Source organism: Gossypium arboreum, chromosome 4, assembly GCF_025698485.1.
Source record: "Gossypium arboreum isolate Shixiya-1 chromosome 4, ASM2569848v2, whole genome shotgun sequence".
Lineage (NCBI taxonomy): Eukaryota > Viridiplantae > Streptophyta > Magnoliopsida > Malvales > Malvaceae > Gossypium > Gossypium arboreum.
In genome coordinates, this window is record NC_069073.1 from 8,583,751 (window position 1) to 8,600,975 (window position 17,225).

General features: G+C 30.6%; 1 protein-coding gene and 2 long non-coding RNA genes across 4 annotated transcripts; 2 read left to right on the forward strand and 1 right to left on the reverse strand.

Moving 5' to 3' along the window:
- Positions 1-97: 97 nt before the first annotated feature.
- On the reverse strand, positions 98-4,216 carry LOC108458414 (uncharacterized). Its single transcript, XR_001867292.2, has 6 exons — positions 3,893-4,216; positions 3,037-3,144; positions 2,391-2,555; positions 959-1,052; positions 645-711; positions 98-426 (listed from the first exon to the last, which is right to left on the reverse strand). It is a non-coding gene; the product is annotated as an uncharacterized LOC108458414 (long non-coding RNA).
- Positions 4,217-6,802: 2,586 nt separating this feature from the next.
- On the forward strand, positions 6,803-7,736 carry LOC108459609 (uncharacterized). The gene is made up of 2 exons (XR_001867388.2): positions 6,803-7,196; positions 7,432-7,736. It is a non-coding gene; the product is annotated as an uncharacterized LOC108459609 (long non-coding RNA).
- Positions 7,737-10,564: 2,828 nt separating this feature from the next.
- On the forward strand, positions 10,565-16,837 carry LOC108460735 (probable galacturonosyltransferase 13). Of its 2 annotated transcripts, none has more exons than XM_017760353.2 (6): positions 10,565-11,535; positions 12,702-12,757; positions 12,866-13,024; positions 14,565-15,155; positions 15,226-15,528; positions 15,797-16,837. In XM_017760353.2, the coding sequence occupies exons 1-6, from the start codon at positions 11,325-11,327 to the stop codon at positions 16,079-16,081; spliced, it is 1,605 nt and encodes a 534-aa protein (XP_017615842.1). In that variant the 5' UTR covers positions 10,565-11,324; the 3' UTR covers positions 16,082-16,837. The 2 variants fall into 2 exon arrangements, with proteins under 2 accessions (XP_017615842.1, XP_017615843.1); XM_017760354.2 differs by having other exon boundaries at positions 12,869-13,024.
- Positions 16,838-17,225: the final 388 nt, after the last annotated feature.

Sequence of the window (17,225 nt, forward strand, 5' to 3'; positions counted from 1 at the left end):
ATAATATCTATGATATAAATATAAAAATTTTCTATTAAAATTCATTATCAAATTAAATTTTCTATGAAAATTTAAACTTTAAAACTAAATATAAAAATTTATAAATTTAAATTTAATACATAAACATTGATTCAATATGTAATTTAATACATAAAAAAACACACACAGACACACTCACAAAGTATTACTATTTCTAAAACAATATTCATCCCGGTGAGAAAAGAATGCCAAATCATCATCACCTCTCATTAATCAAAGGATAAAGATCAGAAAAGAAGAAGAAACAATATACAACAAAGGGCTGGTTCAAGATTAGATAAAGCCAAAGTATTGCAATGCCTGCATATAACTTAGAGAAGTCCTTTGATGCTTTCAATTCAACCGCCAGAGAATCCAAAACACTAGAATAGAAAGCCAAATATACACCTGTAAGCCAAAGTTAGGCCAGTAAGGAAATCACTTATACGACCCTCAAAGCCACATATGTCAAAGCACATTATCTTATCTCTTTGAATTATGATATGGAAAGATAAATTTTTAATAATGCCAGCATAAAGCAAGAATCAGAATTTGTTTCGACAAAAGTCATTGATCATGTAATTAATCATGTAATCAGAATTTATGTATATAATCAATGACTTTACCTTTGGCAAACATGGTGATCAAGGAGTTGGTAAGTGATTGATAAGAGTGATAAAGCTAGCTTTAAATCTGTAATCAAACCAAATATATTTTTAAACCAACTAAAAAGGACTATAGAAGGACCAATACAGAATGAGAAAACCATACCAAATATTTTGAGAAACTTGAATGAACAAGTAACATTAAAAAACTTCCACATGACTGGACCAAAAAATAACAATGAGGTAATATCTATATTAACAATACAAATCAAAGAAATCTAATTTATTCTAGATAACAAGCAGACAGTATGATACAAGGCATAGGGGCTTCTTACCTTGCACTTAAGATGTCATCAAACTGTTTTAAAACTGCTGGGGAAGCCAAATGGTCAAGCTCAGCTCTCAATATCACAATGGGCAGCTTCTCACCTGCAAATATTCCCACACTATCACTGCAGCTTTTTACTATACTAGTTCATATATGTAGCAAGTGTAGTTAGCTGGATGTCTTCAATTTTTAGTGAAACATTTGTCTTAGAACCTTAAAAGCAGCTAAGATTTAATTCTCTAATCTAAGTTTGCTATGGCTAAAGACTCCATAAACTATGAAGTCGAAATAGATTCTAATTAAGTAATGCTAGTAAAACGGGAAAGCTCTCTTAAAGTAATCATCTAATAACTCCAATCATGCCCAAAACTTCAATTTTTTCATTAAGTGCATCATCAAAATAGTTTCATGCTATAGATTATGGAAAAAGCACTATTGGCAATCATCATAGAAGACAAGTTTCTCATCTCAAGAAAGTTGCATGAATGTGCTAATGGTATTAGGTCCCAAATATTTTAATAGTGAATTGATGGACCATAGATGAATTTATTTAGGTAAGTTGTAGAGCTGGTTCATCATCAAAAGTAGTATTTGGTATTCAAGGTCATCAATATTGCAATGTTGCTCAAACATGATAACCTATAAAATACAAGTAATATTTTATTAATATAACTAAATTATAATATTAAAATTAAAATAATAAATATTTTATTAAAATTTTCAAAATTTGCAATGAAGACAGTTATGTTTTCCTCCTCTCCACTAAATTCATCTATAGTTATCTTCCTACTCATAATTGCAATGATAATTGGCCTATTAAAAGGTACCGAGTGTAGCCCATTCTCAGTGTTATAAAATACCATAAAAGATAACCAAGGCAACTGTATTTCCATTTCTAATAACTTGATTTAAATCAAATGCAAAATATTAATGCTTAGTTGCAAACTATATCTGCAAAGCTTATACCTCATTCGCCTTCAGATGTCAACAAATGGTGTGGTTTCAACAAGTTCTTGCATTAAAAAAAGAAGGGATAGGAGTAGCAACAAGACTATCATACCTAGTTGCTAAAGCATCAATTTCATCAATGAAATTTCCCAGAGAAAACGCCACCATACTATATTGTACCAATATTCTAACAACAAGGAGTAGCAATACTGACGGCTTTTAACCAATTCTAGGCATTGAAACATAATATTACCAGCAGTCAAAATGAAATTCACAAGCAAAAACAAGAAAGAAGGAAGAAAGAACCCGGAATTCAATTAAATTCACAAGAAATGGCATACACCTCTACATAACTCTATGACAAATTTTCTGTATAAAAAGGAGTGAAAAATATCAATTTAGATAAGATATGATAGGCAAAAAATGGAAAACTATTTTCACTATTAGCATTTCCCATGGAACAATCAAAATAATGTAACATCAAATTTTACCTCTTAAATTTTCGATAGATTGAACGACTTCACGCAGTTCATTGATGATCTTAAACCGAGTAACCCAGTCTTCATGCAACGGCTTGACCACTTCAAGTATTTCCTTGAGAGTTGACTCCACTTGATTTTGTGAATTCATCTTTTTTTTACTATATAACAATATCACTTAACAACAAAAATTTGCTCCTTTAAACTCAAAGTTCATAATTGAAACATAAAAATTTAATAAATAAAAAAACACAAAAGCCCTCATAAAAAAACATTGATTAATGACAATAAAAAAGTATGAGAACTGGTCACATATGAGAACTGGTCACATAGAGATCATATGCATCAATATTCATAAGTATTAACAAAAACTAAAATAAAAAGCAAACATTTATTGACTTAATTATCAAACTGTATATATATATATATATATATATGCAGGCATTGACAAATTCACAAGTTATAATGGAAATAAATCCAATGAAAGTAAATTTACAGAACATTAGAAGAGAAACTTTGGATTAAATTAAACCCAACAAATCAAAATAAACTTTTTTTTAATAATAGAGCTAAAGTCTACACTCAGGCATTTAAACAAACACTTAGAAGAAATAAAATAATCACAGAGAAAAATAAAGAACAAAAACAAAGAATTTACCTTGAAAAAATTAATAAAAAATCAACTCTCAACTCCCATTAATCCTCATCTTTTGGGGTTTTTTTTTCTTTTTTTGGATTGAATTTCTTCTCTCAGATTTTGAAGATCCTGCACCATCAAAAGAAAGAAACACACATATATACCTATAAAAGACAAAACCCAGAAATATTTTCCATTACTCTTTTATAGAAAATAACAAAACAAATTACTATTATTTGACTATGGACATTAACTGTTTTGTACAGGAAAAAGGTGGGTTTTTTTTCTTTGATTTTATTTCCTTAAGGAAGGGGTAATCTTTTTCTTCACCTTTATGGAATTAAAGAATGATTCGGAATTTAGAAGGAAAGAGAGCAAATGAAAATAGAAAAAATGGGGAAACTAAGACAGATAAATAGACAGCCAAGAGTCAATATTAGTGCTTTGCTGAGTGGTAAAGCTTGTAATTCTGTAATTCTGAGTGTTAATTACTTTTTTTTTCCTTATATAATGAATATAATCATTTTGAAGATTGACATAAATTTCATATCTTTGGAATCCTTGGAGAAGATAAAAGTATAATATATATTCTTTCTTATATGTCCATCATGCTACAACTCAAGAATAAATGAACAAAACCTGTAAACATTTCAAAGCAGCTTTAACAAGAACTTGTAGTGAAATATAAGGAACCTGGTTCGATGTTCTGCCACAGTTCTATTGTGATGTAAAATTCAAAAATTTGCGGGTGGGCTTCGTCAATCTTTCATCGAAATGAGTATGTGGGAGTGGGAGTGGGAATGCGAATAGGAACAAAAAATCCACTAATTGCTAGTGCTAATTAATAAAAACAACAAACACATAAAACCTAACTTACTGTGCATAGAATACTGGATGAAATTCTGCAATAAATTCCTTCTTTCCACAAGGAATTACTCTGCAACTGCAGACAAAGTTTTCAACTTCCTTTTCCCTTTATCTTCTTCACCCGTGTAATACCAATCACCCCATCCAAGTACAGTGGAGCCAGAGTAATCGTGGACACCTTCGATAAGAGCTTGGAGACGCTGCTGTTGGAGAGTTTCTTTATTGAAAAAGGCAACGGAGGGATGAGATTGGGGGAGTTTTGAGGATACTGATTTTAGGGGAAAAAATTAAGGGTTTTAGTGGGGAAATTTTGGTGAAATTTGCGGATAAAAAGGTGCCTTTTTTAAAAGTGAAATGAATTTTTTTCTATCAGTAATTAAATTATACGTAAGTTGTGGATTTAGTCATTTTATTTTAATTTTGTTATTTTTAGTAATTCAGTCAGTAATTTTCGAATTTTGAAATTGTAGTATTAATTAAATGGTAGCTATTAAATTCATTAAGTTTTGCTATTTCTAAAATCTAATGTAACAAACATATTACTTACAAAAAGCCAGTTATGGATTTAACGGTTGTCATTTGTGTCAAAATTAAAATTTCAAAATTCAAAAAGTATAAGGACCAAGAATGATCTAATTAGATAACATGAACTCAACCTACAGCTTTACACACAATACCAAGACTAATAGCATAATTTAACCAAACATATATAATTGCTATCATTTGAGTGATCATGACTAAAATTTTAAATTTTGAAAACAAAAATAAAATTGATCGATTTGAAAAATACAGGACTAAAACTAATCAAATTAAAATATAAGAACTAAATTTTAAGTTTAAATTTCACTTAAATAAATTAAGTGTAAAGGAATTAATTTGATTTGAATTATTTTAATATATCAAAATATTTTTAGATTAAATCTTAAACCATTTAATATATATAAAGTTTATATATTATCTCTTAAATAATTTAAACTATAATCATAATTTTAATATATTCAAATTAATATTATCTCTTTTACAATTATATAAGAAATCGTTTAATATATAAATTAAAAATACTAATTAATCTAAATCCTAGACCTCTAACCTTTATCCCATAAACACTAAACCCTTAACCTCAAACCTCTGCATCTTAAACTCTAACCCTAAACCTTAAACCATAATCACTAAACTCATAATTCATCATAAACCTTCAAATACTAATTAACTCCTAAACTTTAAACCCTAAACAATATATCTTAAACGATAAACCCTAAACTATAATGATAATTAATTCAATATTTTAAATTAAATACTATCTCTTTTACGATTATATAAGAAAATATTTAATATATTGTATAACCATTTTAATAATTATTGTAATTTTATGTGACCATAATCATAATTAATTAATTAATTAATCTAAACCCTAAACTCCTAATCCTTAATCCTATAAACCACAAGCCTTAAATCCTAAAACATAAACCCTTAACCCCTAAACTTTAAACCCCAACACTTAAACCGTAATCCCTAAACCCATAATCCATAAACCTTAAAATAGTATTCAATTAAAATATTTTTAACAAATATTTTTCTATGTTTTTACTTTTAAAATTTTTTTACGTGTCATTATTTTTCTGAAGAATTTAAATATTCAATTAAAAATAAATTATATTTTAATATATATAAACCAGTTAAATTATAAATAGACAGATGAAATGTTTTTTGCGGCGTTTTTTCAAAAGTGCTGCTAAAACCCCGATCTATAGCGCGTTTTTCTAAAAGCGCCGCTAAAACCTCTATCTATAGGCGTTTTTCTAAAAACGCCGCTAAAAATTAAGCAATAGCGGCGTTTTTTGAAAAATGCCGCTAAAACCTCTATCTATAGTGGCGTTTTTCTAAAAGCGCCGCTAAAAACTAAGCAATAGCGCGTTTTCCTAGAAACACCGCTAAAACCTCGATCTATAGTGGCGTTTTTCCAAAAGCGTTGCTATTGTTCAGTTTTTTGTGGCGTTTTGACCAAAAACGCCGCTATTGCTTAGTTTTTTGCTGCGTTTTATTTCAAACGCCACTAATGTATAATATTTGCAGCGTTTTTTGTCCAAATGCCACTGAAAACGCAGCTAAAGCCCTATTTTCCTGTAGTGACAATTTTAAAAGAAATATGAAACAAATTAACATAAATAAAATGTAACAATTTTTAAATAATGGTAAATAAATTTAAAATAAATAATATGAAAAATAAAAAGGAAATCAAATCAACAATATACAAAAATAATAAATTATATGTATATATAAAAAGAAATTGAAATAGGTAGGCGTACAAGTTTGAAATGAATCGTAAATAAAAAGAATAAATAATATGTAAAATAATAATATATAAGTGAATTTTAAGATAAGTATTATGTAAGAAGAAATTTAAAGTAGTAATATACAAAACAATATATATATCAACATACCAAAAATAATATACGTAAAATAAAAACAACTAAATATAAATTATATATACATATATAACAATGTATAAAAATGTTTAAAAGAGCCATGACATGATATAAAGCTTTAAATAAAGAATGTACATAAAAGGAATTTTAAAATAAGTAAGTTATATAGACATAACCAAAAGAAAATAAAAAGAATATGAGTAATATAAAATAATTTAAAGTACCGAATAAAAAGTGGATAATAATTTAAAATAATAATAAAATACAATGCGGCCAAACCCATGGGGATTAAAAACGAAATTATTCCGGGCTCCAAAACGCAGCATTTTATCGTGGGTCAAAACAAAACTGACACAAAATTCCTAGGCCAAAATTTAAAACAGAAAAAGGCATGCGTATGGGCCCAATCAAGTAGCAATCCAAAGGGAAGGGACTAACCGCGTAAATAACCCCATTATAAGACTTACCCCATTTATAAGCAGCATTCAGGGGGGGCACTAAACGCACCGTTTTACCCCATTATAAGACTTACAATTTTTTTCCTTATTTCTTTGTTTGTTTCAAAGAAGAATGACCTTCTCTCTTTTCCTCTCTAACCAACCCAAAGGTCAGTCACCGACCATCGCTGGTCTGTCGCCGGCGACCCCCATGCACGGTGGTTGGAGTTCCAAAACCCTCATTTTTCCCCTTTTTTAAACTTAGAACTCGGATCTAGTGCCCATTTTGAAAAAAAAAATTGAAAGTCTTCAAGAAAACGAACCAAAAACCTTCATGTATTTTAGGGCCTTGTATTTTTTTAAAGAAACAAAGAAGGAAAACAGGCTTCGTCACGGTTCATCGGCGGTGACGTCCTCTTCTGACCCACAATATCAAACCCTTCGGCTTAAGGTAAATGACCCCCTGCCCTTCGCTTTTTTTTGTTAAGTACAAGTAAGAAATAAAATAAAACAAACAGCAATCAAAAGCCAAATGTGGGAAAAGATCACCTTTTAAAAACTTCTCTGTATTTTTTGATTTTGTCTCTGTTTGTATATTCGTAATCCCTAAAAAAAACCCTCCCTTTACAATGGATTCTCATGAGGCTTTTATAGCCTTTTTACACCTGTTCTTTCGACTATTGTAGGTGGCGTGGTGGACGTGGGCACTGACGTACCGCGCACAACACGGAGGGGCGCGCGACGTGCAGGCACGAGCGGCGACTTGCCTAGGGTTTTCCTCTTTTTTGCTGAAAAAGTCTTTGGGCTTGTAATTTTGGGCTAGAGTTTAGGGTTTTTTGGTTTGGGTTTTGTTGTATTTGGACTTACAAAAAACTAGACTATTGTTTATTGGGACCCGGGCTAAAATTGGGCCCTACAATATATGTACACACTTGATGTACACACATAAATGATACAGTTAAAATAATATATGTATTAGATTTTTTATAAATTTTAAGTAAGAATAATTTTATCAAAATTATTAAATAATTTGGTCAAAGATATGTTTTGAGTAATTAGATATCACATTTTTATGGAAGATCCTTTAAATTTCTCTGCGGAAAGATTTTATTCAATATGAGATTTTGAATAAAAGGAAGATGTCATCCCAATTATTGGTTTACATGAAATATCACTTTAATTAGTAGAAAGTTTTCGTGTTTTCTCTCTGAAAAGTTTGGAAAGTGTTATGATCATTCTTCTATCAGATGGATCACATAGAAGTTAAGAATTTTTGTTGCAACTGAGGTTTTTTCGTATTGATGGCGGTTTCAAATCCATACTAATTTTGCTTTTTTTTCAAATTGTTTTAAGGTATATTTTTCAATTTTTTTCAATCGGGTTCATTCCTCATACATGGCTCCATAGATTGTAATTGCCGAAATTTTTTTTCTTTCTGCTGTGTCACAGGGCATACCAATGTTCCAACACTATTGCACTTATGGTTCAACCATAATGAGCACAAAGCCATAGGAAAAATACCATAGTAACGGATAGAGATTTATATATTTTTACGGTTTTATAAAATAATTCATTTTAAAAAATTTTAATAAATCATTTTCAATTTTTTGATTAATTTTCTAATTATATAGTATTTTAAAAAATATAGATAATTTTATTTTATTTTTATGGGAGGAATTGACCCTACAATGTTTATGTGTCTCCACATGCCCCACCATCTCTACTTTCTTTTCGTATATTTAAATGTCTATATAGTCACTATTTTATCAATTATTTACTCTGTTTTAGACCTTTCTTTTCGATTAAGAGTTTGATAATTCAAATGCCTTAAAGTGATCTTAAACCCAGTTTACGACTTTTTAGCTTTATTTTCTTGTCAAATTCAAACCTAAAGCAATGTTGGGGGCTTTGCATTATATGGACCAAAACTTGTTTTTGGTCAATAATGGACAGAAGGTTACGTGACTTGAGTTTCGGTATCAAATTAATATATTTTATGATTATTCAAGTTCGGTTCGATCTGAAATATGAGTTTAAAGTTTTGTCTAAATTCATCTATATTTATAAATAGTTAACTTAAACTTATTTTAGATCCACCTATATTATTTTTAAAATATATAGTTATATTATTTTAATTTAATATTTAATGATTTTATATATTTTTATTTATTAAAATTTTATATTTAATTATCTTAATATTTTTAATGTTTACATTATAGTAGTATTATATATTACTATAGATTTGATTTTTATGTATTATAACTTACCTATATATATATATATATATATATATATATATATATATATATATAAATAGACAACTTAAAAGCAGGTAAGATTGAGCTGTTTGGGGCCTTAATTGTTCAAGCTTGAGTTTGATTTATATTTTAAACAAATCTATTATTTTTGCCCAAATCCAATTTTCAAACCTAATATTTTTGTCTAAACATTCCCAAAGTTCAAACAGACCTTCAAGCTTGGATGGATAACTTAGCTCATGAACATATTTTACTTTTATAAAATTTAAAACATTTATATATTTATTATTCTATAAGCAGATTTAAAATTTTGACATATGTCTATATTTTTTAAATATTTACTTTTAATATTTTATTATATTTTTAAAAGACATTTGTCAATCTGACTCTCGCTTGTAATGTTTAAAACTTCCACAAAATGTGTCACATTTTTATACTATAAAATGAGATAATTCGTCATAAATATCACTTTCCTTATTCATCTAATTATTTTTCTCAATTATTATTATTATTATTATTATTATTATTATTATTATTATTATTTTATTACGTTGAACATTTAATGACCAAAATCTGTCATTATTTATCATAAATCATAATTTAGTTCATGACAAATAATGGACCAATCCGAACAAATATTATGACCAAGATTATTACGATGTTTTTATACCAAACTTACACCATGATGAAGACATATTTCTTACTTTAAGCAATGGCATAAAGATTAGGTTATGTATCAAAAATTCACTTAACTATTTTAAAAATATATAATTTTATATTAATATTTATATATATCAATTTTTTAAATGTTTAATTTAAATTTGAGCTAGATTTTGATTTAAAAAAACCTAGTTTAAAGAAAATGAGGGAAAATAAACCTCTTATGAATTAATAAAAAAGAAAAGAAAAGAAGGTATGGCATTGTTCAATAATAAAAAAGGATATAAAAGAGACATTAATATAATAATTTTCTTTCATCAAAATTGGTAAAATTCTGTAACTTATTACAAACTTTTCACTTCCGCAATCATTTAAGTCATATTCACAAAAGTTAAAAATATCCAACAACTTAGTTTTTGGTAGTTTTTCACTTTTCATATTGATATTTTCGCCTAACATATTTTATAGTTTGATTTTTGAGATACGATGATAATGAAAAAATCGATTCATTCTTAATTCGATTGGTATAAATATTATTATTAATCCAAGAAAATATGAATTTGAATGTTTATTTTGAGTTAATAAGAGACTATAAATTCTTTTAAATATTGACTATAAATTTATTTTTTATATATATTATAATTAAATTTAAATAACATATTATAATTAAATCTAGACTAAACTTAATATAAATCTCCCTACTTAAAGTTTAAAAATATAAATATTAAGAAAAGAAAATACTATTTTTATAATTATTATGAGATAAAAAAACTTAATTTTTGTTGAAGTGAAATTAAGAAAATAACATCCACAAATAAAGTAAATGCTTGCCCGTAAACTTAGGAAAAACATCTAAATATAGGTTTAAAGATCATCCCTTTGATTAGCATTGGTTTGCTTCCTCTCTCTCTCTCTCTCTCTCTCTCTCTCTCTCTCTCTCTCTCTCTCTCTCAGGTCAAAATCTCCCACCTTTGTCTCTCTCTAAGCCCACACGTTATTGACTCATCAAAATCAAAGTTATCATTTTTATTGTTTTTCTTTTTGTTAATTATTCTCATTTCTTTAAAAATTATAATTAAATTAATATATTTTATAAAAGAAGAAAGTAAATTACATGAGCTGATCCACCGGCACCAATGAGAGAGCTTGATTAGAACAGAAAAAGAAAGAGAAAAAAAAAACCCATTTTTTTCAACACAATTTAAAACAAAAAGGACCCAGGTTCACTTTGTTTACCTCTTTTTTTTTTCTTCTATTTTTTTTCTTGATCTATGTGAGAGCTTCAATAACCATTACCCAGATCTCAAACAACCCCAAGTTTAATTCTTTGATTTAAAAAAAATCAAGAAAAGGGGGGAAATCAAGAGGAAAAAAACCCGAAATTTTTGTGGGTGTTAAAAAATTCAATGCAGTGAAGGTCTTTGTAAAAAGGACCAACTGAAAAAAAAAAGAAAAGAAGGAAACCCAGATCAAGAAATTAAAGATTGAATCAGGGAAAGAAGAGGAAGGCGTTGGATCTGATGGTGGTGGGATTGGGATTGGGTGCAGATCCGAGCAGCGAGAGATATTGTGGAGGAGCGGGATTTGATAACAAGAACAAGGGTGGCGTGTTTTGGGGGACGGTGGAGTTGTTTAGGTGTGGTGGGGCTGCATAGACAAGGATGCAGCTTCACGTCTCGCCTAGCATGAGAAGTTTAACGATATCAAGCAACAATGGGTTTATTGACTTGATGAAGATCAAGGTGGCAGCTAGACACATTTCATATAGGACCCTTTTCCATACCATTCTAATCCTCGCTTTCTTATTGCCTTTCGTCTTCATTCTTACTGCTATTGTTACCCTTGAAGGTGTCAACAAGTGTTCCTCATTTGGTATGCACTTTTTAATTTTTTATGATTTTTTTGTTCTCTTTTTATTGTTTTCTGATAGATCTTTATTGGATTTGATGTGAGGTTATTTTCTATATGCGGGTGGCAGCTGATATGAAGTAGGTTTTCTATAGTTATTGACATTTTATATTAGTTTTGTTTATATGTTAGTCTTTTCTTGAAATCTTAGTTATCCTGATTCGTACTCTGTTCATGTTTATTTGGTTATGCATTTGATTTTGATTGATATTATGAGCCGTTGGATAATATTTGGATTTATCATAATCTGATTTGGGTGTTGATGGAGCTAATTGGATAATATTCGGTTCTTTTATTATCTTCATATGATGTTCGTTTCCTTTATATACTTCCCTTTTTTTTTTTCCTGGAATCTTAGTTTCTCCTGATTCTGATTTGGTCATGCATTTGATTTGCTGTGGGAGGTACTTTTGATTTTATTTCATTTGGTTGATGCGATGATGCTCCATTTTTTTAGATTCCTGTTGATCTGATTTGGTTTCAGGACTGAGCTCATTGGTTAATAGGGCTTATTGGTTAAATTGTGTTCATCTTGCTGGAATTGAAAAAGTTATTTGCAGTTGTATAAGATCCAAGGATAACAAAAAATGGATTTGTCAATTTGTTTCTTTGACCCAATTTTGCTGGTTGAATCTGAATCTCGTTACTGCAGTTCAGTTTTTAAGCAATAAATGCTTAGGTTGTCAAATTAATTGAACTAGCTAGATAAATTTTTTGTTGCTCCTCGGTCTCTGTTTACATAAAAAAAATTCCACTTTCCGATGTGGAATTGCTTAACTTGGATCCAGATCTTTCTGTTTTCAAAAGTTTATTTATGTATGTAATCTAATGGTTTTGAGCACTTACTTTCCTGATGGAAATGCCATGGGAATTGAATGGAACCAGTAAACCCAAATTCTTAATTGATGCTCGAGATTTATTGCGTGTAATCGTAGTTCTTGATCATGTTCATTTATTCTTCTGGTACATTTCAACGTTTGTATCGATAAATTTGACTACATTAAATTATAAACTAGGTCTGTTCTTCATGTTGCATTCCAAGTTAGGCAACTAGATTGGTAAATCCTTTTATAGTTTCATAATGCTGTCATCAGGTCCATGACTTTTATTATTTTTTCTACCATTCCCAGATTGTTTAGGTAGGCGGTTAGGACCGAGGCTTCTTGGTAGAGTTGATGATTCAGGGGTAAATATCCATTCTCTCCATACTGGAACCAATTTTCCGATTTTTTTTGTGGTCAACAATTTATTTATGATTTTTAAATTGAGTTGGTCTTTTATGATGATGGTGCAGCAGAGACTAGTTAAGGACTTTTATAAGATCCTCAATCAAGTAAACGCCGAGGAAATCCCAGATGGTATAAAGCTTCCAGATTCATTTAATCAACTTGTTTCTGAAATGAAGAATAATCAATATGATGCAAAGACCTTCGCTCTCATGTTAAGAGCAATGGTACAATCATGTTACATTACTTTTTAATTTACTTTATTGCTTTTTTTTTTTTTTTTTTGTTAACATGGTTGAAGGTTGATATTTAATTCATTTCATTACATGAATTAATGTATTAGACCCCTTGGGTTGATTTTTGAATAGGTTTTGAAACATTTTCTTCTCACTACTATATTAGATTTAGACCTAGAAGTTCCTAGGTTAAATGCTTGTTTTACTTGTGCGGTTTCATTGACCTTTGGCTGTATATTATGGAGCTGGGCATAACTCAGATGGTATTTTGCATTTTGGGTATTTTGGGCTTCGAGAACAAATCACCAATGACACTCCAAAAAATGAACTAAAGAAGATTACAGGCTTCAGCTTCTAGATGACACATAATCATATGGTTATCAAGTTTTAGTTTTTGGACATCTAAAGCATTACAAACAAGCTCTTCAGTTTGTCTATGAAAAGCATGCTCGTGTTTTCCAACTTTTGCTGTTATAATGGACTTGGAGATAACATCTTTTTTTGGTACATAACTTGGATGCAATCAAAATTCAGAGACGGAAATGCTATTAGGAGTGTCAAATTTCCAAGTTGTTAATTTCTTAATGTCTATAAGATGATCTGTTTAGATCTATTATCTTACCCTCCCTCATTCTCTTCCCCTTGTCTCCTTTTTCTCTCCATTTTGTCTTTTTATCGAAGCCTTAAACCCAAGTTTTTTGGGAAGAGAACAAATCAATTATTGAAGCCAAAAGAATGTAGTTGTTTCAAGCACGATCTTTGAATTTCTACTTTGGTCAATATTATTTATATAATTCATGAGCACGACAAGTTCTATAAGTTGCAACTGAGAAGGAACAAAAGTAAAATTCTTGAAGTTTGTGAATGTCCACAGCATCTTTATACGATTATTTGTGGTGATGTTAATAATTATAGGGAAGAAGAAACCTAAAGAGTCTGGCTTATTTGAGCAAAATTGGTGAAAGCTAGGGACATTAATCATTTCACGTCTGTAGAATGCTTATCTTTTGCTTAACTGATACTAGGTACTAACCTATTCCTGGCCTTCGATGGATATATGAAGTGCAGTCTGGTTGACATTATGCATGCATGATCTGTTTGCGAGGCTTCAACTGCACTAAAATCATCATCCTGTTGGATATGGATAAGTTTTAGTGCTAGTGACATTAAGGCCTCATGCTGGTGGCCTTAGGAAAACTAAAGGCTGGGGCTGTATAAGATTTCATGTTTTTCAAACAATATATCAGGCTGCATTGTGCCTAGAATAAGTTGATCATCTTTGTGCCAAGATGTCTTTTTTGTACCTGCTACTGGCTTATATTTTCTTTTTTATCTGTTGTAGCTCCTACTCTAATTTTATTTCTTTTTTAATGAAATTTCTTCTTTACTTTTTTGGGTATATTTGCATCTTGATAAATGTAAGGAAGTGATCAGAAATACAAATATCTATATACGGTTGTTATGAATTCTAGTTTTCTCAAATTTTGTAAGGTTTGGTGAACTTCCTATTTAATTTGTCGCTTCTGTGCAGATGGAGAAACTCGAAAGAGAAATTAGGGAATCTAAATTTTCCGAGCTGATGAACAAACACTTTGCTGCAAGTTCCATTCCGAAAGGCTTATACTGTCTTTCTCTGCGTTTAACTGATGAATATTCTTCCAATGCTCATGCACGCAGACAACTGCCTTCTCCTGAGCTCCTCCCTGTGCTTTCCAACAACTCTTACCACCACTTCATCCTGTCAACGGACAACATATTGGCTGCATCGGTCGTTGTCAATTCTGCTGTTCAGTCATCTCTGAGACCTGAAAAAATTGTCTTCCATATCATCACAGATAAGAAGACATATGCTGGTATGCACGCCTGGTTTGCACTAAACCCTGTATCCCCTGCAATAGTTGAAGTGAAAGGGGTTCACCAGTTTGATTGGTTAACAAGAGAGAATGTTCCTGTGCTTGAAGCTGTAGAGAACCATCATGGCATTCGAAATTATTATCATGGCAATCATCTTGCAGGGGCAAATCTCTCCAATACTACTCCTCGAACATTCGCTTCGAAATTGCAGGCTAGAAGTCCAAAGTACATATCTTTACTCAACCATCTTCGGATATATTTACCAGAGGTAATTTCTTCTTTTACACACACTGTCTTTCCTCCCAAAATATGCTTTCTGATTGTGGGTTTTTGATCAGCTTTTTCCAAACCTTGACAAAGTGGTCTTTCTAGACGACGACGTTGTAATTCAGCGTGATTTATCTCCTCTTTGGGAGATTGACTTGTGGGGAAAGGTTAATGGAGCTGTTGAAACTTGTAAAGGTGAGGATGAGTGGGTGATGTCCAAACATTTCAGAAACTACTTCAATTTTTCCCATCCCCTTATAGCTAAGCATTTGGATCCTGATGAATGTGCATGGGCTTATGGGATGAATATATTTGATCTCCGCACTTGGAGAAAGACGAATATAAGAGAAACATATCATTATTGGCTGAAAGAGGTAACTTATTGGCTACTCATGTTCCTGACTGTTTGCTTAATTTTACTGTACCTTTGTTCGAAATTGAATATCATCACTGTCATCCTTCCTTTAGGTTTATTGATCTTATATTGGGATGGGCTCCATTTTTTCTATACTTTGTGCAAGGGCAGTATTTCTGTACAAGAAATGCCATTTTGCTCGGAATTATTTTTATTATTATTATTTTGGTTGGCAAAAAAGAGTTTATTTCACTCATTTACTTTGATTATTGGTTTCTTTGTGGCAGAACCTGAAGTGGAACCTAACAATGTGGAAGCTTGGAACTCTGCCACCTGCTTTAATTGCATTTAAGGGCCACATTCATCCGATTGACCCATCATGGCATATGCTTGGCTTGGGCTACCAGACTAAGACCAATATTGAGAAAGCGAAAAGAGCTGCAGTTATTCATTACAATGGCCAATCGAAACCATGGCTGCAGATTGGCTTCGAGCATCTTCGGCCGTTTTGGACCAAGTATGTAAACTACTCCAATGATTTTGTTAGGAACTGCCACATTTTGGAATTGTAGTTAACGGGGTTAGAGGAGTTAGAAGGGAAGATATAATAGACTCAGAAGAGACACTACCAAGTCTGAGTGTTTTATTGCAGCCTGAAAATTATATCAAGATCTATTTCAGAAAGGTAAGGGGGGGGGGGGGTGAAAAATTGGGCCAAAGAGGGCAACAATTTTGAGGATTGGATTTACTGTCATCACTCAAAAAACGCTTAGCCGGAAAGGACCTGCATTTCTAGCACGACCATGAAAATTCTTTCTTTTTCAGTTTGTAACATAGCAATCAATCAATGTTTATTTTTTTTTCGTGTGGGAAAAGGATACACGTATTGCTCTTCCTGCAAGGGGGTTCTTGGCTTATATTGCTTGTGTTCGGAATAAGGTGCGAAAATACATGAGACTCAGATGTGTTCCCCATTGATGTCGCCGGTGTAGGAAGACAATGAATGGCTTGAGCAGTTCATTTGGAAAGGCTCCCACATCAAACCCAGACTGTTCCTTTCATTTTTCCTTCCATTTTCTTTATATAAAAAAAAAAAGAAAAAAAAATTCTGTTGGTTTCATTTTTGTTAGTTCCCCATATATTTTTTTCTTTACTTGAATTTGAAATATTCTTGTTGAAATTTAGAACATAGATTATGGAGATTGCTTTGTTACAGCTCCCATGAATTGGGGACCTGTTCTTAGGGTATATTATAATATATCTCAGTATTTGTTATGTACACTTGACGAGAAACATTTAAAAAATTTGCAGAAATATTCTTTTTTCCATTTCTCTTCTGTATGGAGATGGCTGTGGATTCTCTACTCATTTGTTTAATTTATTTGTCAAATAAATCCATCGTTACATCTTTCCTTTTGTAATAATATCTCTTGTGAATCAAAGAAGTAAGAACTTCCTGTTCTTGGAAAGGTTTGGTATTTTTGGAATTTGATTACAAGAAAACCAAATTAGAATCTTGTGTGAAAGATTCCTTGTGTCTTTATTTTCCCTGAAAATTAGGAAAAATTTGGTAAAAAGCCCTTTCAATTTCTAATTTTAGTGAATTAGTCCTCAGAGTAATTTTGAAATCTCAGGGTTCATGATTTCTGTCAATTATATGTGATTTTAATTAGTATAATAATAAATTTAAACTTTCAATATTTATATAGTTTATCA